At 38.5% G+C, this 25,898-nt stretch overlaps 1 protein-coding gene across 2 annotated transcripts in view; it reads left to right on the top strand.

The window, feature by feature from the left end:
• The window catches only part of Lpxn (leupaxin), a 32,236-nt gene extending 17,363 nt beyond the window's left edge, over positions 1-14,873 (top strand). For both annotated transcript variants that reach the window (XM_052189166.1, XM_052189167.1), the window contains 6 exons: positions 4,074-4,173; positions 6,890-7,057; positions 7,808-7,981; positions 8,102-8,183; positions 13,659-13,807; positions 14,140-14,873. In XM_052189166.1, coding sequence (XP_052045126.1) covers positions 4,074-4,173; positions 6,890-7,057; positions 7,808-7,981; positions 8,102-8,183; positions 13,659-13,807; positions 14,140-14,409 — 943 coding nt within the window. In that variant the 3' untranslated portion in view covers positions 14,410-14,873. The remainder of the gene's footprint in view (positions 1-4,073; positions 4,174-6,889; positions 7,058-7,807; positions 7,982-8,101; positions 8,184-13,658; positions 13,808-14,139) is intronic.
• The last annotated feature ends 11,025 nt before the right edge of the window (positions 14,874-25,898 follow it).

Here is a 25,898-nt window from a genome sequence, read left to right as displayed (position 1 = left end):
TGATCCTAACCGCCATTTTTTCCTCCCCCTGCTCCCTCCCTCCCAGGCTCCTTCCTCTCTCTACCTCCTATGATTGTTTTGTTCCCCCTTCTATGTAGGATTGAAGTATCTACATTTTGGTCTTCCTTGTTTTTAAATACCATATGGTTGTGAATTGTATATTTTCTTATGTCAATGTGAAACATAACTCTTACCTTAAAGGAGATAAGAGATTGTTTATTCTGAAGGCAAGTATGAGTGGCCATGGCCTATGAGCACAGATTTAGGCTACTCAAAATTCCATGTTATAACATGGGAAAACATTAATGAAGTCTTTATAAGTTACACAACAAGACAAATAATAAATTAAGAAATGTTCAAACACATTAGTAGAAACATTAAGGATGCGGATTGAAACCACTGCTCTAGGCCTCCATGCTAATCTAATAGGATTCTTAGTTTTATGGTTGATGGAAACTAAGATTTTGTTAAATTATAACATTTCATAAAATTTGTATCTATTAGTCACAGGATGTCATATGTATAAGACAATTGATTATGGGCCTAAATATAGCCCAGGACAAATTGCTATTAAAGTATGGACTTACAACATTCCACTCTTACCACAATCATTAAAGTTCAATTAACCAGCCTTGCTGATTAAGTTGAACACACAGTTTCCTTTTGGAAACCTCCATTCATATCTATAATAATAAACATTTAAATTTTTCTTTCTTAATCTACCAACAATATAGCTCATTTTTCTGTTGGTTTGCTTTTTCAATATATAGAAGTTTTACAAATATTTTGAATGATTTAACTATAGTAATTTTGTGAAACAGACTTTAGTAATAGATTTTTGTGTCACTTCAGAGGTTTTTAAACTTTTATTTTTAAATTAATTTTCATGTGTATAGATATTTTGCATGCATTTATGTATGTGTAGCATCTGTGTTTCTGATGCTCATGAAAATCAGAAAAGGTTGTTTGATTCCTTGGAACTAGAGTTACAGAGAGTTGTAAGCTGCTATGTAGGTTCTGGGTTCAAACTTAGGTCCTCTGCAAGAACAGTGAGTGACCTTAACCACTGAGATATCTCTAGTCATATCACTTTAGTTTTATTTTCTTGTTTAAAACATGCTCATGGATCTAAGTTGTTAAAAGTTACTCATTTTCTTCTAATATTTTAATTTTTAAAATATTTATATATTCAATTCCACTCACTTGTTTATGTATTTGATGTGTCAAGGGCTGTAAAATGGTTCTAGACAGATTGTTATTAAGTCCATTAAATTTAATTCTGACACTTTGAAATGCCTCATGAAATATACTGGATCTTTACAGGTGTAGGAGTCTGCTTCTGAATTTTCTAGTCTACTCTTTTGGCCTGTTTATTTATTCTGTTGCCATTACACACATTTAATCATTTTCATTTATAAGTGTTGCATAAAACTGATTACTTCTAATTATCTTTGTTTTATAAAATGTTACCTTTATTGGGACAAACTTTTCCTTCCGAAATTTTTGTTTTTGTTATTTTTGAGGTAGTGTCTATATATCTATGACTGGTCTGGGACTCACAGCAATCTGCCTGCTTCTGTCTTGAAGTTGTAAGAATTACAGAAGTGTTTCCACATGCTTAGCCTTTTAAGCCTTAAAAGTTTTCTCTTGGGTGTACTAGCCCATAAATTTAATGTAATCTTACTGATAACTCAAGTAAATTTTATGAAATGAAGATCCACCATAAACGTTAAACAGAACATATGAATATGGAATCTTATAGAATTTAAAGGGGAAAAGTGACACATAGTATACACTTCTATTTAATGTGGATCTTCTCTTTGTTTTATTGTATATATCAATGCTTACATTATAATATTCAGGATACATATAGGTAGTGAATGTTTATTTTAGTGGCAATGCATTATGATAAAAATACCTCTTACATACAAAAGATTGCAGCTTCTGCTGGACTTGACAGTTAATAATAGACCTCAAGGTCATATAAGACTGCTTTCTAGCTGTATACCCAGCCTATTTGTTTAACTAGCTTTTAAGAGAACAATGTAACAACCAACCTCACTGTGCCTTGGATTTCCCATGTAATCAACTATAGCCACCTAAGCAAATGCGCAGTGGTAATCTTGAATTATGTACTCCTGGTCCAACAGTAATGCATGCATGTTTGTTATGATAATCATTTGCCGAAGACAGAACAAAGACTAATGGCAATCTTATGAAATGAAGATCCACCATAAACGTTACACAGAACATATGGATATTGTTTGATAGCATTGGTTTACTTACTATCTGGGTCATTTGGGGTCAGTTTCAGTTATAATTTCATTCTTATAAAACTATTACAGATTTCTGTACAGAATCTCCCATTCTTTCCTCATGCAGTGATTTTTGTGCTATTTAAGAAATACACAGCAGGGCTGGCAAGATGGCTCAATGCCTACAATATAATATTCAGGATACATATAGGTAGTGAATGTTTATTTTAGTGGCAATGCATTATGATAAAAATACCTCTTACATACAAAAGATTGCAGCAATTAAGAGCACTGACTGCTCTTCCAGAGGCCCTGAGTTCAGTTCCCAGCAACCACATGGTGGCTCACAACCATCTGTAATGGGATCTGATGCTCTCTCCAGGTGTGTCTGAAGACAGCTACAGTGTACTCACATACATAAAATAAAATAATTCTGAGAGAGAGGGGGAGGTGAACATACAGTGAATGCTCTTTGTTAGGAATGATGGAAGACATGGGGAGAGAAAAGTAGAGAATTCAGGCTCGCTCCTGGTCAAATGACACCAATGGGAAGTGCTTTATTGATTTCTGTCTGTAATGCAACTGGTGAATTATTGGTGACTCTGAGGTTATTGTTAATGTGCTTAAAGTGATGTAATGAAGCAAATATACACATTTTCACATTTAGTACTAATCTCAAATATGTACAATTTTATTACCTATAAATCTCAACTTGTACATTAGACCTCTAAACACATATCTACTACTTTGGGTCCTCTGGCATACATTTCATTTCCTTCCCCATTTATTGCTCCTAGAAACCATTGTTCTGTTTTATATTTCTATGTATTTAATCTTTTTATATTCTTCATATAAACATGTATGTGAAGTCATGAAATATTTTACTTTAATTTTATACAATGTCCTTTAGGCTCCTCTATGTTGAGTCAAAATCAAGATCTGTTTCTTATCTAAGGCCGAATTATATTCCAGTGTTTATATCATCCATTATAGTTTAACTGTCCTAATTAATTTACTTATCCACAGATAATTTGGTTATTTACATATTCTGGCTATGTAAATATCACTACAAGGAACATAGGGCCACAGACTTCTTTCCTATCTGTTAGTTTCATTTCCTTCACAGCAGAGAGGCACTACTGGGTCATATGGTAGTTCTATTTTTCATTTCTTTGGAAGCCTTCATATTGTTTCTCATGGTGACTACACCAACCTACACACCATTGGTAGTTTACTGGGTTCATTTCTCTATACTTTTGCAAGTAGTTCCCTAAGGCTGTATTGGGTATGAAAGACTACCTCACAATAATATTGGCTTGCATTTTCCTGATGATTAATAACTTTGAGTACCTTTTTGTATACCTGATGATTATTAGTCATCTTTAGAGTAATATCTGTTCAGTTTTTTGGTTTTTTAAAACTTTTCATTGGGTATGACTTATAATTTAAAATTAAAATGCATGTTATGGCTTTACAGCTCTGTTTTGAAGTTTCTTGTACTCTATTAATTGGAACCATGTCCAATGCTTTTCTTCATATACTTGAGAAGAAATAGGTCATGTATGTATGCATGCATGTATGCATATATGTTTGCATGCATGTATTTATTTATTTAGGTGACCAAAATGAAACAGATGAACAATACAGAGAGGCCTTATTTAAAAATTTAGAGTAGCAGCTATACTTAAAATACTTCCTGTCTCTGGTTTTTAGATTCATATCAAATAGATTAATATGTAAAATTGCATCCTCTAGTATGTTATATATGACTTAATATTCATTTGATTTTTTTTTTTGCTTTTCTTATTCTATCTGTAGTGAGGTCCAAGAGCCAAAAGAATCAGCACTTCCTTCTAAAACCTCAGCAGCTGCTCAGTTGGATGAGCTCATGGCCCACCTGAGTGAAATGCAGGACAAGGTGGGTATTGTCTGAATTATGAAGTCTCTGAGTTCCAGAGAGGCTCCAAGCTTGGTCGTGGTCAGTCTCTCATCCCCTCCTTGGGAATTTTATGGTGGTGTTCATTTTCTTAGATTAGATTTAATTCGGTGGAGAAACTCATTTGTGCATGAAAGATAGCATGATACAATGTTATAGGCCTTGATCTGGAGGATCTCGGATTGTTTTTGGTACAGTCATGGAACTCTGCAGTGTTTCTAGAAGAAAGGGACGGTGATTTTCCAATGAGTGGAGTAAAGCTGAGGGATTTTGACAGGTTAAGCTGATTTTATCAGAGCAGTTATGATAGGAATGAGAATGGACACTTAAGGAATAGATGAGGCCTAGATACAATTGATAAGAGTTAGAGAGTAGTGCCAAGGGCAAAGATTGTACCTAAAGCATGATCATGTAGAAGGTCTGCTAAAGACACCTGCCTGAGCAGGACAAAGAGGCCAGTGGGCTGGAATGGAGCAAGGGAGGCCAAGGTAGGAAGGATAAGTTCTGAGCTTATACCGAGATAAAATCTGCTCTTTGTTCTTGTCTGTAGAGTGAAAATGGCAGGCTCATGCATCTTGGCAGAAAGCAGAAACCAGATAAGGAGCCTTAAGCATTATCAAGGAAGTAGATCTAGAATTCTAAATACAAAGAATCTAACCATTTTAAATCTGATGGGAACTTAAGATGCACACCCATGAAATCAGTATGAAATGTTTAAGGAAGACTGTTAAAATATGTGTGATAGAGTGGGGCAGGGACAAGACATGAAACTCTCAAAATCCCACTCAGAATCCTAGCACACAGTAACACATAGTTGTTGGAGTGACAGATGAATAAAGGTCACAGACAAGGTTCTCTGATGGCTAATACTTTATAATTAGCTAACATCTATGCTAAATCTGAGTGAATGGACACTTTGCACTGAGTACTTAACAATCATTAGGAACAACAATCATTAGGAAATTTATGCTGTGTTTTCTTGTTGATTTAAAGTGTATCTTTGTGTATTTAAAATTTAATTTACAATGTATGTTTTAAAAATAATCCACATACGTTGTATAAAATCAAAAGTACAAAAATATCTACAGTAAAACTGTTTCCATGTCATGTCTCAGATTGTCCCATTCTGCCCTCTGCAGGTCATCATAATATACTGCATCTTAAGTATGTATCCAGAAGTATTTTAGAATATGCAAGCAAAAAGATGTAGACGTGAAGAATATTTTTACCTAGTTATTTTTCAAATGTAAAATTAGTAACTATTTTTGTACCTCTAGATGTTAACCCTGTGAATAGATAGCTCACAAACACTAACCTCTGTTATATAAAACAGAGGAAAGAATTTTGCTTAAGGATCAATTTTTTGAAGCAAATGAGCATTTGCGTGGTAAAATAATATGAAGCTATTCCAGACAGTGAAGATTGAATAACAAGAGGCCTGCAGCCAGATATTGTCTGAACCATTCAGGAGAATGTTGGGAGCCTGCCTGCTTCAACAATAAGGCTTTTAACTGTGAAATAGAAAATGCAATTGGGAAGATAAATGAGAGTGTTAGGTGTGAAGCTTTGAATGTCTGTTTGATGGTAAAAAAGGAGGCAGTGGAGAGACACTATCTATATGATAAGATAATCATTAAGTAGATAGATGGTAGCAGCTGCCCATGATGAAAAGGACACGAAACGTTGACTGGAAAAGGAGTGTGTGTTTGTGTGTGTGTGTGTGTGTGTGTGTGTGTGTGTGTGTTTTAACCTGGTTTGAATGATATAAAGTACTTGGTTTGGATCTGTGTTTGATAAATACAATCATAGATGGTCTCACTACCCTCTCTCTTAACTGGCCTTAAATACCACACAAATCATTACAAAGTATTCCTCCACATTTGCTTTCCTCAGTCTCAGATTAGCTGCATAACAGTCACAACCATCACCTTGTTAGAGGACTCAAACTTTTTCCATAAGAGACCTAGAAAATCTTGGCTTTTATCCATACAGTCTTCTCCCTGCTCAGTTTTAGTCCTTCTGCTCTGGCTGTGTTGATCATGTAACTTTTCTTTTAATATGCCAAATGGTTTTATTCTTTGGGCCATCTCTCTCGGTGGAATGAATGCCAATATTTCAGGATTCTTAAGTACGTGTGCCCAAGTATGCTTTCTTGGAGGCAGCGGTCAGTTGGTGCTTATCACACTACACTCTAGCACATCAGTCTCATAACCAACATCTTTTCTTTATGACATGCAGCACGTTTATTACCTGATAATCATAGAATGAAAATTCCATGAAGTTGGAAACTTAGTATTTTTATATATAGCTTTATAACAAGTTCTTAGAATGTTGAGTGGAACAAACTAGGTGTTTGGCAATTAATAAATATATAAAAGGGAGAAATAATTAGTTTTCACCTGGGCCACTGTAAGAACTGCAAAGACTAATAATCTTCATACACTCAATTTTTGGCAGCCAGAAGATTTACAAATAAACGATAAATTAGATATCATTTTGGCCAAGGAATTTAAAATTAAATAGAAATAAAAGTGTTTTTATTCATATTTATGTTGGGTGTCTTAAGCACCTTGAAGGAAGTTTAGGGGAAGACAAGATCAGTCATTGGAAGTGAATTAATAGGTTGTATAGCAGATGTCAAAAAGAGTTAGTAGTGAGTGCAGGCTGATTTCTCTTTGTGGTTCTTTCCTTTTCCTAGGTTTCAGTGAAAGCAGATACCAGCAAGAAACCCTTGCCAGACCAGCAGGATCACAAGGCATCTCTGGACTCAATGCTTGGAGATTTGGAACAGGAACTACAAGATCTTGGGATTGCCACAGTCCCCAAGGGCTACTGTGCTTCCTGCCAGAAACCAATTGCTGGGAAGGTAGGGTGATCTAGGATTTCAGGCCAATAGCATCTGTGTTTGTGGGTGTCCAAGGATGGTTCTTTCTGTTTATAAGATGTAGGAGTACTTGTTATCAGTCACTGACTGCTTACAGTAATATGGACACTGGAATGAGTGTTTTGTAAGAAGTCCTGCATTTCATACTTGAATCAGCCTGTTAAGGAGTTTTATTAGAGTACCATTTGCAAAAGCAAGGAAGTCAAAGAGCTCAGTGACATTGGCTGACAAGACCAAGGTCTGGTAAGTAAGAAGCAAAGGGAACATTTGAGTCCAGGACAGTCTAGCTTCCAAGTTTGAATTCCTAATCATTTTTATTCACTGCCACTACTGAGATTACTTTTTTCACTGCTCCCTTTCTTTAGACATTCTTGGACTTGAATTTACTCGATGTAATTTCAGCTAAATGTAACTTTAAATTAGAGATACTGGGACTTACTCTGAATCATTATCACCAAACCCGTGATACAGGGCTTTCAAATCTGACTCCAGAAGGATGAGAGACAAGGGGGCTCAGATCTGAGAGGTCGTGTCTGCTTGGCTTCTTGATCAGTCAGTTCTTTTACTACCTTTTAAGCATGCTCATAGATGGTCTTAGTGCAACATAGCTCTGGGCTGGGCCTTGTAACTGTATACATGAAGGCATTGTCTACATGAAATGCAGCATGAAGAATGCCCTCTAGAGGTATATCTGCTTCACTTGTCAGCATGTCAGGCTTTATGATGTTCTAGGTGATCCATGCTCTTGGGCAATCTTGGCATCCAGAGCACTTTGTTTGCACTCACTGCAAGGAGGAGCTTGGCTCCAGTCCCTTCTTTGAACGGAGTGGCCTAGCGTACTGCTCAAAAGACTACCACCACCTGTTCTCTCCACGCTGTGCCTACTGTGCTGCTCCCATCACAGATGTAAGTAGAGCCCCACCCCTGCCAGCTTTCATGCAGTGACTGACCATGCATGAAGAGCCCTGGGCATGCTTTACAACTCTGAAGCCTTCTAATACCTCTCTCTGTGTGTCCCATTTTCAGAAAGTGCTGACGGCAATGAACAAGACGTGGCACCCAGAGCATTTCTTCTGCTCTCACTGTGGAGAGGTGTTTGGTGCAGAAGGTAGGAAGGGGCTACAGCCAAACTCAAGGGAGGGAGATGGGAAGGCCCAACAGCACTGTTCCTTGGGGACTTCTGTCTGCTGAGTTTTGGTTCTCAGCACTGTCACTTAAAAGTCCATTTCACATCTATATGTCATCTCTGTAGCTTTCCCCAACATTACTAAGTTTTGTTTATATTGATTTTTTTAAATTAAAGAAGTGAAAATTCATCATTTTAAAACACACTGTAACCTCAGTAGATAACTTGGTAGGTGAAGCATTTGCTGAACCAATATGAAGGCCTGAGTCTGAATTCCCTAGGATATGCTGAAAAACTAGGCCTGGAACACACACCTGTGATAGCAGGTGCTCACCAGGAGATTACCTGTGTGGGGTGGAGACTGGAGAATCCCTGGAAGCCTTAAGGCCATCCAGCCTCATGCACATTCTGCAACCAAGAGACCATCTCAAGCATGGATAGAGAGGACTGACACCCGAGGTTGATATGACCCATATACATGCATGCTGTACTCACACAAACATGCACCTCCCTCCCCCACACACGTAATGTGTTTGTATCACTTGAATACATAAACCCATTGTGTTCCCTTGGAGTAAACATTTGAATTTCTTTCCTCCAGCATAGTTTTCACCATCCTTATCGCTAATTTACATGATAGAACTGTGAGATCCTTTTCAAAACACAGCTGTATCTGATAATACATCTGGTTCATTTTATTTTATTGGTGATATGGCAAGAGAGTCCAACTCTCCTGCTCCAACCTGAAATGCTTTCTGTCTTCCTGCTAAGCAGCAGTCATTCTGGTCCTTCTCCCCAAATTACCCCTGGAAGCTGTTGTTGCTACATTTCTCTTCAGACCCTCTGTTCTGGTCCCTGTTCTTTGCTAACTCCATACATGTACAATATGTGTTCTGACCCCTATAACCTATAGCCTCCCTCCTCATTCTCTTCTGCCTCACTTTATCCCCTTCCTTCTGACAAAGACCCTTTTCACACTGATGACTTTTGTTGTTCATTTGGGAGAATTTTTTTTAGTTTTTTGGTGTTTGTTTGTGTGCTGGTTGGTTTGATTTTTAACCACTGAGTTTAAGCAGGTAGAAGAGCTTGGGCAGGGCAGGGCAGGGCAGGGCAGGGCAGGGCAGGGCAGGGCAGGGCAGGGCAGGGCAGGGCAGGGCAGGGCAGCTGCAGCTGCAGAGAAGCCATCATTTGCCAACTTTTCTTAGTTCATTTTCCCCCTGCCAGTGGAGAACTTGACTTAGTTCCTAGGTGTGCTAGAGCACACTGAATCTCTACTAAATCATTTCAAGTAATTCCTGTGCTTTGTGACAGGGTGGGGCATCTGATCTTCCAATGGCTTTTGATTGGAGCCAATCTTGTTCTAAACTTTGCATTCAGCTCCTAGAGTGCTCATGCTGAGGACCCCAACAGTGAAATGCATGTTTCTTTCAGTCTTAGTTCTTTCATGTTAGAGGCCACACCTATAATTTATGTAGAAACAAACAAAACTCTTATCGATATTTTCTTTTCTTTTTTTTAATTGAATATATTCTTCATTTACATTTCAAAGGTTATATCCCTTCCTGGTTTCCACCCTCCCTGAAAACCCCCAGCCCATTCTCCCACCCCCTGCCTTCAAGAATATGCTCCTCCACCGATATTTTCATAGTGACATCCCCTCCCTCCTTTTTCTGATTCTTTTATAATTTAGAGGATTCCTTACATGTTTTTATCCTGTTACTGCCCTTAAGTTACCTGAACTTAGATGTCTATGGGAATTATGCTAATAAATAGCAGGGACTGTTTATACTCATAATTCTTAAGACTGAATTCCTCTTCCATAGTTGAAAGGTTTTCATCAAGATTTTATTCTCATTTTTATAATATCCAAATTTTATTGCATTTTTGTTTTGTGTGTGAATTTGAACATGCTATGATGTACATGTCAAGGTCAGAAGGCAAGTGTGAGTGAGTCTCTCCTGCTTTGTGGGCCCTAGTGACTGAATATAGGTCCTCATTTACCCCTGAGCCCTCTCACCAGCCCTGTTTTACCTTTTCTATGTGACCTACTTTTAGCTGCTGGCAAAGATTTTTTTTTTTCTGAATTGTCTTGACACTCCTAGCCCCTTTTCTTTTGTTTTGTAGCTCAGGTTGACTTTAGGCTTACTATGTTTGAAAATGATGACTCCTGATCCTCTTCACTATTCCTCCCAAGTGCACACATGAGTATAGATGCTGGAGGGCAACTTAGGTGTTATTCCTCAGCTGCCTTGTTTGTTTGTTTGTTTGTTTGTTTGTTTTGCTTTTGAGGTAAGCTCTGAAAGTTTTCCAGGTATAATTGGCTGTTTGTCTATTAAGCCCCCCAAGATACCACCTGCCTCTGCTTCACAGTTCTGAGATTACAAATATGTGTATCTCAGTGTCACCTTGGCAGCTTTGTTTTTGTTTGTTTGTTTGGTGGGTTCTGGATATCTGAGTTCCCTGTCTTGTGTTTACAAGGCAGAGACTTTATTGACTGAGACATCTGCCCTAAACTCTAACTAGAAAGTTGAAGGGATGGGATTTGCATTCATTTCTCATTTCTGCAAGTTCCACATCGCAAACAGATTTTAACTTCTCTTTGACTAACACTCAATTTTCTCCTGTTACTAGAACATGTTACTTTCTTAGTACCAACTTCTTATACTTTACCAGAGAATAGAGTAGCACTGACATAATGTATTAACAAAGTTCTTTATAGTGATTTGCCTGTGTATTAGAGCTTATTCAATGCACTTAATAAATCAGCATGTCTTTCACTTCTATATTCCAATTTAGTTAAGCAACATTTTTACTTGGATAGTCTAAATCATACTAAAATGTTTCATATTTGTATGTATAAGTAGAAATGAAAATATGAGCATAAATTGGAATTAATTAATAAGTAGCCATTAAATGAATATTGTCTCTTGCAGGATGTTTTCTACTAACTGTAACAGCCATTATCTTCTTCTGAGCAGGGATGGCTGACTTGCTTGAGACACTAATTGAGCTTGTTGATTGTTGATATTCCTTCATAGAAGGAGTGGCTAAGGAGACTCACTTCCTGGTCAGCTGAATGTAATTCTGATGTAGGCGTACATGGTCTCATGTTCTCAGGAGGTGCTAGAATATATAGTGTGTGTAAGGTTAGTAGAAGAGGGAATTCTATCTATGCAGCTATAGGGAAGTTGTAATCCATGTTCAGGGAGACTTCTGGTGGTGTGGCTGCTCCAGGGTTAACAACACTATATAAACCCAATAAACTCAGAAATTCCCTAAGTTGGATTTTGGTGGAATTGTACTTTGGTTTCTCATTGATGACCTTTAAGGAGAGGGTGGACAGCACTGTCCATTAGTATTGATGATGTAAAAATTTCCTGGAAAAAAGTTAAGGCGCATTTGAAGCACAGCCATAGTTACAAAAGAAAAATACCCACCCTTTAGGATGACTGCAAAACATATCTAGTTTAATTGCTCTTGAGTTGGGCTCCGTATAACCTGACAGAGTTGATTACGTTATTATGATTTGAAATAAACAAGAAACTACACTGAAAATATCTATTAATGAAGGCACCTGGCAAAGGGACTGTTTACTAGTTAGAAGCTCCTTTTTCTATAGTTCTGTTCTTTTTTCTGACCTTCTTGTAAATGGGTCTCCTGCCATATGGTCAGTACATTATTAGATAGCATATCTAATATATAGTCACATACCGAGCATCAATAATAACAGTTTAACTATGGCGCCTCCTGGGAAATTAAATTCATCCACATTTTTCCTCAGTTCAGAGAATCCCTCTTGAAAGCTCAAGTTTCTAAAGCATTGGTCCTTAGCATCCTTCCTAGGGGACTATGTCCTCAGTGCCTACATCTTTCTTTTTAATTGTTCATTATCCAGGCCATGCAGGTGCTCTCTAATTTCCCCCTTGGCTAAGAGTCACACTAGAGTGAAAACACCCTCCTCTCTCTGTGGTACTTTTAATTGTCAGTGTCTCTCATTCATTCTCTTGAGGTAATTGGACCCAGAGAGAGCCTTAGGGACAGTAATGCTGAAACTTTCCCAATTTATTGTGTTACTTAGTGTGGAACATTATAGCAAGTTTGGTGGGATGCTTTGATTCTCCTCCTGAGACTTACCCAAGTTGAAATGGAGGTTCTTACACCCCTACTGTCTCACTCTGGAGACTAACTGCCCTGAAGATTTCTAAATGGAGGTCATACCTAGGTTAGGAGCGTTGTCTTGCAGTTTTCTTAAGAAATATCAATTTACGTCACTTGGGGGCATGTTAAAAATGTAAAATCTTTGTAACATCCCAGAAACACTGAATAAAAAACTGAGCATGGAGGGGGAGGGACAGGGAGAATCTAGCAATCTGCATTTTAATAAGTTTTCAGGTGAGTGAAGCATGCTGAATGTTAAAAAAATGAATACTGTGTTATACAAAAGTAAAGAAGATGACTTTTTTCTTAAGTAGTGAGGGGTTTGATATTCAGTTTCCCTTAAACATCCCCCTAAAAATCTTTTGAATGGGTCAAAAAGAGAAATAAAAGTAAATGGTGCTTTCTGAGTCTCCAGTGCTCAGAGGAATAACACAGGATATGTATGGAATAACTTGTTTGGAGTCTTAGATCCATAGGTTTCATAAATTTTGTAGCTTACCCATTTTAAAAAGAAAGCTTAATTGAGTGAAGCAAGCTGCATCCAGCAGTGACAAGAACTAAGAGCAAAACCAGCAGCTGTGTGATTTGGATCATACCCCTAACACCCTATTAAAGTTTTGTGATCTGGCTACTGTGATCACAGAACATTTTTAGAGTGTTTAGTGAGTAGGCAGCTTAAGCAATTCACAAAATGCACCTTATTGCATTCCACTAGGCTTGTGAGGCATAGAGTGTGTGCTCATGTTACACAGTTTTGGTTAGGATATTCATACTTAGTTGGCCTATCAGTTCCCACAGAGAGGTCATGTTTAGGATGCATTTAAGTCAGTATATGTGAATTTTATCTCCTCCATTGACAAGTTGGTTATGAATAACTTATCTAAGATAGTTGCTATTAAGTATTATTTACCTTTAAACATGGGGAGAGGTAATGATATCTAGTTTAGGGAGGGAAGGCAGACCATAATGACTTAAGATAAAGCAAGTGCTCTAAATACAATGAAGACAGATGAATTGACAAAGAAGGACAGGGTGGATACCTCTGAGAAGATGACCATTTGAGTTGAGTTACAGTTGTATCAATGTCAGGAACAGAACTTCAGGCCAAGGGAATACTTTGTATCACAGGATTAAGGAGAAATTGCCCTGATACCCAGAATCAATGCTGGAAGACAACTGAATTATCTCCTTTTTAAACATAGGGACTCTGAAGTTGCGAGAAGTAATAACGGTGACCTTATATTGCTTCTAATGTAGCTTTAAAGAACTCAGACTACAGCTTTGATTTTATCTTTTCAGGTTTTCATGAGAAGGACAAGAAGCCATACTGCCGAAAGGATTTCTTAGCCATGTTCTCACCTAAGTGTGGTGGCTGCAACCGCCCAGTGTTGGAAAACTACCTTTCAGCCATGAATACTGTCTGGCATCCAGAGTGCTTTGTGTGTGGGGTTTGTATACTCAAGTACCTTCAGTTTTAGGGAAAATGAAAGAGTTTTCTTCCCTGAGAGTATTAACTTCTATTTGGTGAGATGGTTTCCAGTCTAAGGAGAGGAATCTATGTTTCCTTGGTAGTATATTATTTTTAAAGGAAAAATGACACACAGACTCAATTGTGGGCCTTTGCAGATCTCTTTGAAAAAATAGGTAATCTAGCCTTTGTCAAGGATTTGAGCAAAATCCTACAACTGGTAGGTAAATGGCAGGAATTTTGAAGACAACCATTTTATTTGGTGGCATTATCACTTGACATGCATTTTCTTTGTGTTCACTCCACCCTCAGGACTGCTTCAGTAGTTTTTCTTCTGGCTCCTTCTTTGAACTGGATGGCCGTCCATTCTGCGAGCTCCATTACCATCACCGCCGAGGGACCCTCTGCCATGACTGTGGGCAGCCCATCACTGGCCGCTGCATCAGTGCCATGGGGCATAAGTTTCATCCTGAACACTTTGTGTGTGCTTTCTGCCTGACACAGCTGCCGAAAGGCATCTTCAAGGAGCAGAACAACAAGACCTACTGTGAAAAATGCTTCATTAAGCTCTTTTCACAGTAGTTCCCCTTTGACCTACATCTGCTTCATGTTACCTGTAAAACTGAGGCCAAAATAGGAAAGAGCACAGCTTCTGTCCCCAGCCTTCTGTTCAGTGGGCTAATAGAGTACAAACAATGAACAAATAAGGGCCTTTGTAGGTGTCTCTAGGCTTATAACCTTAATTTTGAAGATGCTTCTTATCACTTTTTAATTATGTATGTGCATTTAGATTTAGATCAAGACCCTCTGAAGGTACATTTCTTATGTGCACAGTTCTTTCCACTGCTGGTTTTCTCTTTCTCACTTTTTACCTCTACTAATGTCCCATTCAAATCTTCAGATGTAGGCCACGGGGTTTTACTCTCTTTGCTATCAGGGATCATGACACTACTCTTAAACCCTTAGTGTCTCTGTATTTTGCTTTTTAAGCAGAAGTGTATTTTTACTGACACATGTGATGAATAAAGCAGCTTGTGGTTTGGTGACTCATTGTCATATTCATTTTGTAGATAAATGTTCTGCTCCCACATTAGAGAACAACAGGCACTATTTGCAGATCAAAGTCTTTGCACAGCTTCTTTGAGGAAAGATGTTAGAAAAGGTGACTTGATGGTCTCTTAGGTTAGACAGGAAAGCCAAGTCACAAATGCTTGATCTTTCTTAATACTTTAAATTAATTTATAGAAAACTTTACAACTTACTGAGGTCTCTGACTTTCTTAGATCCTATTGGTTTGTTTACAAAGTAGGCTATGCATGGAACCACGCTTCTCCAAGTGAGGCACTCATGGGGCAGCAATGGGTGAACTTTATTTTCTTTCTACAGTCTAAAAAATAGTTACATGTTTATTTTTATATATCAAGACCCAGAAACTTTTATAATCTTAGATTCTGAGATTATAGGCAAAAACTCCTTCACTGGAAGGTACCCCTTTAAAATAAGACTGATGTATTATTTTTAGATTGTGATGAGAATAGTACTTCTTAGAGAATTAAAATGTATGAAGTGATTCTTGGAAAAGACTTACTATTTCTTCTTTGATAGGATGAATAAAAGTAGATTTTTGAGAGTTAAAAAGAAGTAGCAAAAGTTAACTCTATAAAATAGGGACATCCGTGGGAGGTCATAGAGATATGGAGCTTTCTGGCCTTCTGTCCTATTTGGCAGGCATAGCATAGCACAGGAAGCACATGCACTTTCAGCTTCTCAGTGTCCTTTTCACTGTCTTTATTGATGACATCACTGCAGCATTCACAGTCACTTTGGCAGTTTGACAAAGTAAACTTACGGTTTTAGTGCAAAAGAAGGAATGTTCAAGTGCTGTTTTTTGGGGTTGTTTTTGTTTTATTGTTTTTGTAAGAATCGGCTGTTTTGAGATTCTTTTACAATCTAAACACTTAAAAATAATGAGAGAAATGCCACAGCTTACAAGCATTCAATTTAGAATGAAAACATTCTCCGCTTGTGGTTATGTTTGCTCCAGAAGAGATGATGCCTTGAGACCCAGTCTTTTAACAGGAAAACCACCCTCAGGTAAATATTCTTAAGAGCCCCCATTCATACCACAAGTACATTGTTTAAACTGATCACCTACCTCCTTTTCTTGGTTCTAAGTAACACCTGGGTGTTTGAAACATAAAACCCTTCTCCCAGGAAGGACGTTTTTCATCCATGACAGACATCACAGACACAGACCTCGGCTGGTGAGGGAGAGTTCCATTCTGGCCCACTATTCTGTGGAATAAATACTGAGTATCAGTGTGATGCTTTGACAGACACATCTGCTTTTCCATGCAAGTTTGGTCATGTGCTCCTTTCATGCTGTGTGATAGCTACCATGCATGTCTTCCTGTGTTTATGAACTCTTAAGGAAAAGAAAAGGGCTTTTTTATTTTCTAGATCTCACAAACAGAACTCATCATATTTAGTACATCATAACTAGACCAGCATAGGCCACATTCCTGTTAGTGAATGTGAATGTACCTATATTGCTAGGGAACTGGATTGTGTGGTTTGGCATAAGACATACTGGAATCATCCTCAGAATACAGGACAGATGGATGAAAAGTCCTAAAACCACAAGGGCTCTGTTGAAGATTATGAGGACTGTTGGGAACCCTTGCTACCTAAGGTCACAGTCTACTGTTTCCTGATAGCTCCTCTAAGCATCTTGAAAAATGAAGAACTCCCTTTTCAGCAGGTCTTCCCCTTTTCTGACCTTGTCTGAGGAAGCAGACCCCCTAATCTTCTACCTAAGGAAGTTCATATGGTCCTTAGCAATTATACAATTTCAACTTTGTCTTGCCCAATAAGAACCCAGCCAGCAACTCCCTAGTATTCCTGGTATAAAAGTGAGGCATTCACTCAAGAAAAGCAAATTAATTTTCAACAAACCCAAATGAAGAGAGCCACACAAATGTCATTCCACCTCTAACAACAAAAATAACAGAAAACAACTATCACTGGTTCTTAATATATCTTAAGATCAATGCACTCAATTCCTCAATAAAAAGACATAGACTAATAGACTGGATATGTAAACAGGACCCAGCATTTTGCTTCATACAGGAAATGCACCTTAGTGTCACTACCTCAGAGTACTTTTACTTTTTGAGCTACTCTGAGGTAGCTCAAAAAATTTTTCCAAGAAAAATGGTCCAAAAAACAAGCTGAAAGTTCTACCCAGTGCAATTAGACAACAAAAGGAGGTCAAGGGATAACAATTGGAAAAGAAGAAGTCAAAATATAACTATTTGCAGATGATATGATTTAAGTGACTACAAAAATTTCCAACAGAGAGCTCCTTTAACTGATAAACATCTTCAGCAAAGTGGCTAGATATAAAATTAAACAAATCAGTAGTCTTCCTACTCAAAAATAAACAGGTTGAGAAAGAAATTAAGAAAATGACACACTTTGCAATAGTCACAAATAATATAAAATAGGTGTGACCCTAACCAAGCAAGTGAAAGGTCTGTATGACAAGAACTTCAAGCCTCTAAAGAAAGAAATCAAAGAAGATCTCAGAAGATGGAAAGTTCTCCCATGCTCATGGATTGGCAGGATTAATATAGTAAAAATGGCCATCTTGCCACAAGCAATGTACAGAATCAATGCAATCCCTATCAAATTTAAAACTCAATTCTTCACAGAGATAGAAAGAACAATTCTCAAATTCATTTGGAACAACAAAAAACCCAGGATGGTGAAAACTATTCTCAACAATAAGAGAACTTCTGAGGGAATCAACATCCCTGACCTCAAGCTGTATTACAGAGCAATAGTGACAAAACCTACATGGTATTGGTACAGAGACAGACAGAACAATAGAATAGAATTGAAGATGGAGAAATGCTCCCACACAGCTATGGTCACTTGATCTTTGACAAAGGAGCTAAAACTATCCAATGGTAAAAGAGCATATTCAATACATGGTGCTGGCTTAAATGGAAGTTGGCATGTAGAAGAATGCAAATTGATCCATTCTTATCTTTTTGCACTAAGCTCAAGTCAAAGTGGATCAAAGACTTCCACATAAAACCAGATACAGTGAATCTATTAGAAGAGAAATTGGGAAAGAGCCGTGAACACATCGACACAAGGAAAAATTTCCTGAACAGAACACCAATGGCCCAGGCTCTAAGATCAACTATAGACAAATGAGATCTCATAAAACTGAAAAGCTTCTGAAAGGCAAAGGACCCTGTGTTCAGGACAAAAGTGCAACTTACAGATTGGGAAAAGAACTTTATCCCAATCCATAGAAGGCTATTATCCAATATATACAAAGAAGTCAAGAAGATAGACTCCAGAGAACCAAATAACCCTATTAAAAATGGGATAGAGAGCTAAACAAAGAATTCCCAACTGAATCCCAAGAATTCCCAAGGAATCTCAAATGGCCGAGAAGCACCTAAAGAAATGTTGAATATCCTTAGTCATCAGGGATGTGCAAATCAAAACGATCCTGAGATTCCAACTCACACCAGTCAGAATGACTCAGATAAAAAACTCAGGGGACAGCAGGTGCAGGCAAGGATGTGGAGAAAGAGGAACACTCCTCCATTGCTGGTAGGATTGCAAGCTGGTACAGCCGCTCTGGAAATCAGTCTGGCAGGTCCTCAGAAAACTGGAGCTGAGGACCCAGCTATACCGCTCCTGGGCATATACCCAAAAGATGCTCCAGCATATGACAAGGACACATGCTGCTCTATGTTCATACCATTCTTATTCATAATAGTCAGAAGCTGGAAAGAACTCAGATGGATTACTACTTAGCTATTAAAAACAATGAGTTCATGAAATTCTTAGGCAAATGGATGGAATTAGAAAATATCCTAAGAGAGATAACCCAGTCACAAAAGAACACACATGGTATGTACTCACTGATAAGTGGATATTAGGCAAAAGGCTTGGAATACCCACGATACAACTCATAGACCATATGAAGCTCAAGAAGAAGGAAAATCAAAGTGTGGATGCTTCAGTCCTACTTAGAAGAGGGAACAAAATAATCATGGAAGGTAGAGGGTAGGAGGGACCTGGGAGGAAAATAGGAGGGAGAGAGGAAAATAAGGGCTAGGATCAGGTGTGAGAGGAGGGGGTGGGGAATGTACAGAGGATCAGGAAATTGAACAGAGGCACGAAGCCATAGGGGATGGGGAACGAGTATAGACAAAAGAAAGTCCCAGGTGCTAGGAAAGCAAGAGGCTCCCAGGACTCAATATGGATAACATTAATTGAAATACCCAACAAAGGGGAGAGAGAAACTGCAGAGACCATATGGAGTGAGGGATGGGGCCACCCACCCTTCTCAAAAAAATTAACGCAGAATTGCTCCTGTCCAAAGGAGATATGGGGACCACGAGTAGAGCTGAGACTGAAGGAAAAACCATCAAGAGACTGCCCCATCTGGGAATTCATCCCAAATGCAGCCACCAAACCCAATTACCATTACTGATGCAAAGAAGTACTTGCTGACTGGAGCCTGATATAGCTGTCTCCTGAGAAGCTCTGCCAGAACCTTACTGATACAGTTGCAGATGCTTGAAGTCAACCATCAGAAGGAGCATGGGGGCCCCAGTGGAGGAGTTTGGGGAAGGAATGAAAGAGCTGAAGGGGTTTGCAATCCCATAGGAAGAATAACAATATCAACCAACTAGACCCCTAAGAGCTCCCAGGGACCACCAACCAAGGGGTACACCACCCAAGGGGTATACATGGAGGGACCCATAGCTACAGCTGCATATGTAGCAGTGGAAGGCCTTATCTGGCATCAATGAGAGGTGAGGCCCTTGTTCCTGTTAAGTCTTGATGTCCCAGCATAGGGGGATACTAGGGCAGTGAGGCAGAAATGGGTGGGTAGGTGGGAAGCACCCTCATAGAAGCATAGGGGAGGGAGGGTGGGATAGGGGGTTTGCAGAGGGGAAACTAGGAAGGATGATAACATTTGAAATGTAAATAAATAAAATAACCTATAAAAATAAAGAAAAGAAGCACCACAGTCTATTCAAGCATGAATACCTGAGTTCCATCCTCACAACTCACATAGAAGTCCAGGTATGGTGATATACACTTGTAATCCCAGTGTTGGGAAAGAACTGCAGTCAGTGAATTCCTAGAGCTCAAATGATAGCCAACATGACTCAATTGATGTAAGACCACTTTAAAGGCACATAAATATAACCTGTACATACATAAACTGCCTCCTCTACCATCCACAAAAGAGAAACACCCAAATCAGCTTTAGTTTACGAATGTGAATAAAAATCCCTCCTAGATATAAGAAAGACAAGAAAATTGCATAGCATGCTCAAGGCTCTGGTGTCATCCCCTACAACTGAAAACAAAAATGACCCACAAAAACCAACAAACAAAAACTCTACATATTTAAAGATGATGAGTGACTTCTTTTGGAAATGAGTTAAACAGATATTCAGTAAGGCTAATAGCAGAACTCACTAAAGTACAAGACTGGATAAGTTGCCAAGTCCCAAAGACACTAAAAATTGGTACTAGAGAGAACTTGCCATCAGCCTAGTAGCTATCAGTGGTTCTGATCACTATGGGTAGCAATTCCTTTGGGAGCCTAATAACCCTTTGACAGAGGAAACCTCAGACCATTGGAAACCACAGATACTTACATTACTATTCATAACAGTAGCAAAATTACAGTTGTGTGACAGCACCTGCGCTGCCATGGTACCAAGTATCAGACGTAGGCCTCAGGGATCTACAGAAGACACAGACTCAGATCATTCATTAAAGAGAATGCCAAAGCTTTACTTAGGGACCAGCAATATATATTAGAGGCCAGGAAAAACAACAGGAAAAAACAATCATAGCCATAGGTCAGGCACCTGGGAAGTCCCTACCATACAGGAAAACAGGAATCAAGCTAAGCCGCAGGATGTTCTGCTCTCAGGAAACCTGTGATCTCAGCTAAGCTTACTGATGCCCAACAGTTGTGGAGTAGCAACAAAAATCATTTTTATGGCTGAAGATCACCACAGCATGAGGAACTATATTAAAGCTGTATTAATGCTGAAAGAGGCATTAGGAAGGTTGGACTTAGCTTAAATGGCATTGGGAATACTACTGAGACCCACAGAAATGATAGGCAGGAGAAGTAATGCTTGAGTTGTCCTTTTCACACAACTTATTTCTGGAATGCAGAAAGTGCTCAATCCTATTCTGTAAGAAATGAAAAGTTTGTGTGGGAATTTTCCTGCTCAAGATAGAATAAGCATATAGTACCTAATTCAATATCTTGTGAGATGACAGCTCCTTCATTTATGATTCTGGAACAGTGTATAGATTTTTTTTTTTTGCATCTTAGTAAAGTAAATCCTTCCTCTCTTAGAGATCCCTGAACATTAACATATGTTGTATTATAGAATTAATATTGTTTCTTGGGGTAACTACCCAATTCCAGTGAGGTTTCAGATTACAGGTGCCGAACAACTATCAACAACAAAACAATGACATACAGAGGAAAACTCTAAGAGGACTTTGCTTTTTTTTAAAACTTTAACTCGGAGGGGAATTTGATTTTAGACTACAATGCTTTTGGACTTTGAAGCATTGTGTTGAGTAAAGAGGAATGTATGTAATTGAGGATAGGGATGGCAAATTGAGTGGAAGTTTTTTTTCTTTGTTTGATTTTTAGCTTTCCCTGATTCAAATCTTGAGTTTAGTTTCTCCATAAAGAAATTGTATCCTGCACTTTTGGTTCATGTAATTTTGGGAGGCCTGAATTCACCTTCTGCTCTTGGAATTGACCAGTCCCAAGATGGACCAGTGTAGCGTTAATTATTTTTCTTTGCTGTGATCAAACATGTGACAAGAAGCAATTAAAGGGAAGCAGGCCCTATTTAGGTTCATAGAGTGAGAGTACAGTCTATTCTAAAGGTGAAGGCGTCACAGCAGGAGAAGGAAGTTTTTTGCTCATATCTAGGTTGATGAGGCCTGAAAAAAAGCAATGCAGGTTCTCGGCCAGTTTTCATCATTGACTTTTTCTTCAATCTAAGACTCTAGCTCAAGGAAAAGTGGTGGCCTATATTTATGCAGGCCACCACCTCAGGCAATCTCTTTTGGAAAAGCTCTCAAAGGAACCTCTTAGTGTCTCTTAATTCATTCAGGTTGAAAATTTAAATAACTATTGTTCTGAGTATTTGCTCAGGATAGACATGTGACTTTAGCAAATTAGTATCCCCATGGCACAGGATTTCTAGGAAAGAATTTCCATTTGTTGAAATGCTAGAAGTGACAATAATATAAAGTTGCTGAAAAATATCTTCATCATCATTTAAGACACTGGTTCTCAACTTTCCTAATGCTGCAATCCTTTAATACTGTACTTCATGTTGTGGTGACCCCAAACCATAAGATTATTTAGTTGCTATTTTATAACTGTAATTTTTCTGCTGCTATGAATTGTAATGTAAACATTTTTGGACATAGAAGATAACCAAAGAGGGCTCAGCCGACAGTTGAGAATCACTGATTTAAGAGGAGGCTGCTTGAGAAAGAAACCAACAAAGAAGAAAGTATGGAGAATCCTCATAAAACTAAATGTATAAGTCTACCACATGACAGACTTATATCATCCCTTGGCATATGCACAAAGGACATCAGTTCCTTCTTTTTGCTTTTTTCTTTCTTTTTTCTTTCTTTTTTTCTTTCCTTTTTCTTTCTTTTTTCTTTCTTTTTTCTTTCCTTCCTTCCTTCTTTCCTTCTTTCTTTCTTTCCTTCTTTCTTTCTTTCTTTCTTTCTTTCTTTCTTTCTTTCTTTCTTTCTTTCTTTCTTTCTTTCTTTCTTTCTTTCTTTCTTTCTTTCTTTCTTCCTTTCTTTATTTTTTTGATTTTGGTTTTTTTCAAAACAGGGCTTTTCTGTATAGCCCTGGCTGTCCTGGAACTCACTCTGTAGACCAGGCTAGCCTCGAACTCAGAAATCTGCCTGCCTCTGCCTTCCAGAGTGCTGGGATTACAGGCATGCGCCACCACCGCCCGGCTCTCTCTCTCTTTTTTTCTTTTTTGTTTTTCTTTTTTTAAATTGGATTTTTTAAAATTTACATTTCAAATATTATTACTTTTCCTGGTTTCCCCAACTAAATCACCCTATCCCACCCCTCTCTCCCTGCTCACCAACCCACCCACTTCTGCTTCCCTGTCCTGGTATTTCCCTATACTGGGGCATAACGCCTTTTCAAGACCAAGGGCCTCTCCTCCCTTTGATGTCCAACAAGGCCATCCTCTGCTACATATGCAGCTGGAGCCATGGGTCCCTCCATGTGTACTCTTTGGTTGGTTGTTTAGTCCCTGGAAGTTCTGGGGGCGCGGGGTACTGGTTGGTTCATATTGTTGTTTCTCCTATGGGGCTGCAAGCTCCTTCAGCTCCTTGGGTCCTTTCTCTAGCTCCTCCATTGGGAACCTTGTGCTCAGTCCAATGATTGGCTGAGAGCACCCACTTCTGTATTTGTCAGGTACTGGCAGAGTCTCTCAGGGGAGAGCTATATCAGGATCCTGTTAGCAAGTACTCGCTGGCATCTACAAGAGTGCCTGGGTTTGGTGACTGTATATAGGATGGAACCTAGGTCGGCCATCTCTGGATGGTCCTTCCTTCAGTCTCTGCTCCACACTTTTTCTCTGTATCTCCTCCTATGGGTATTTTGTTCCCCCTTCTAAGAAGTCTATCATCTCTGTTAATTAAACAGAATCTTTGTTATCTGTACTATCTTAGAAGACTATAAGAATTAACATCTGATTCATGTCTTGGCTATAAATTTTACATCATCTGAAGGCCATCTATTTAAATCTATATCAGCATTCTCAAAGTTAAACAGCTTGGGCTGGCTATGAGACTAACAGTCTTCAACCCCATTAGAAATCTGAGAGTGACTAATATTAACTGAAAATATAGGCAAATTATAGAGACCGTTGAAAACCTAGACAGTTTATACTTCAAAATGTTGGAGCATCATTCTTTAGCCTTCTGACCCATGAACTTCTGACAGACACTAGAGAAATGGGAATATTAAGGACTCACCTACTCTGTCTCAGCAGATTTAAGCTGTCCTAAGCCTGTATGTATGTCCTTTCTTTGGGCAGTATTTGTAGATAAAGAGAGGCAATTTTTTCCTAGTTGCTGTCTTTTCACAGTTGGGGTAATTCACAGATGCTAAATCTCTCCTTTGAATCTAAGACAGTGAAGCTGTCAGGAGCAGACTAGTCTCAACAAGTGAAATGAATAACAAAGAACGTCACATTCTGTGGACTTCTGATACCTTTTAAGACTATCTATCTAAAGCATCTCTGAACTATTAAGCCTTGACAACTTTCAGTTGTTTTGATTAAAATCTTGAAAACACCATACAATAAACTCAGAGCCTTTATTTGTTATTTGGTCCTAAACACACAGGCTTAAACATCTCAGATTTGTTATAAAAATGGCAAAGAAGGACTGGGTCTAAACCCTGTACTTTTAAATATTTAGTATCAATACAAGAAATTTGTAGCAATGAAAATCTTGATAATGAATCAAAATGAATTTTGTACCCAATAACAACTCATGACTTTAACTTATTAGCAATTAAAAGGCTTTTTACCAAATGAAATTATGTCTATATAATCAATCCTATTTCCTCTCTGTTTCAAATCTGACCATTTCTACATTCTCTAGAAAGACAATTATAACCCTCTCCAGTCCCAAATCCCAGGGAACTGGGTCAATGACTCTTTGTAACTTCTTCAAGCTGAGTATGGGCAGGAGTCTAAGTCCAGGGACACAGAACAAGACACTAACAAACACAGAGAAAAAGTTCACCCCTAAATGGGCCCAGTTACAGATACCAGGTGCCCCTGCCAGTGGCAGGAACAGGATACACCAGATCATAGCAGGACTTGACTCCCACCTTTACTGTCCTGCCATTTCCAGAAGGAGCAGAGCTTTCCTGGCTTTCTCCTGGGCCTTTTGGCAAGTTTGCCAGTTGAGCTCATTGCACCAGACACCATAAGCTCTCCAAACCTCCAGCCTACCAGACACGTGGAACAAACTGAAAGTTCAGACAAGCTTAGAGACTCAGACTTTGACAAACAAGGAAGACAGAAAACAAACCTCGGTGTTATGTGCTCAAGGCCTCCAATTCACTGTCCCAGTGTGTCCCCACAGGAGGTCAGATTCCCGGCCAATGCACCAAATGTGAGACTCAAGGGAGTCTTAACTTACCTGAGAGACCCCCTGAGTGGACCACACGGAGATGGGAATCAATGCAAAAAAGCAGGAGGATTTTTATTTATTATCTAGCATGTGCTGGGGCCTGCCCTGCATATGGAGACAGAATGACCATGATACTAGAATCTTGATATGGGAAAAATCAAATTATTTTATAGCTCCAGATAGTTGGATTCCCAAGTATCAGAGCTATGTGCCACAGATGACACTTCTTCTTTGCTTATCTGCCCCACCCTCTGTGTTTTATTCTCTGCACTTCACTTCCTCTCCTTCATCACCTTCTCAACATTTCTTTGTTTTATATGTGGAAGAAATTTGAGTATTCTTAGTGGGCCATGTGGGTAAGGAGATAAAACGCTACACAGTTGCAAGAGAGGTATTGCTCTTTCATGGTTTCATCATGTAGCTTAACGCCTACTTGGGCATGATGTAACTTCTTCTTTTACAGATTCTTTAACACATTACAACAGAATTTTTATAGAAAGATATTTCCATAAGAATAAAGGAAAAGTTAGCAAATATACTTCACTTATATAATCACTGTAGTAGAATATTTACTTGCACAAACCCAGGGAAACAAGATGCTTTTGTAGATTCTGAGAACATTAAAATTTTCCAAATTGATTCCTAAAAGGAGAAGTAGAAAACATGACATGAATATAGATTTTGTGTCTGAGAGATGGCATATTTGCTTACCTGCTAGAATTATGTGATACTTGTTTCTATCATTTGTTTGTACTTTATATCAGCTTATTTGGAATATTCTCTTTAACTTAGCC

Source organism: Apodemus sylvaticus, chromosome 1 (assembly GCF_947179515.1).
Source record: "Apodemus sylvaticus chromosome 1, mApoSyl1.1, whole genome shotgun sequence".
NCBI lineage: Eukaryota > Metazoa > Chordata > Mammalia > Rodentia > Muridae > Apodemus > Apodemus sylvaticus.
This window is presented reverse-complemented; position numbering and strand designations above follow the sequence as displayed.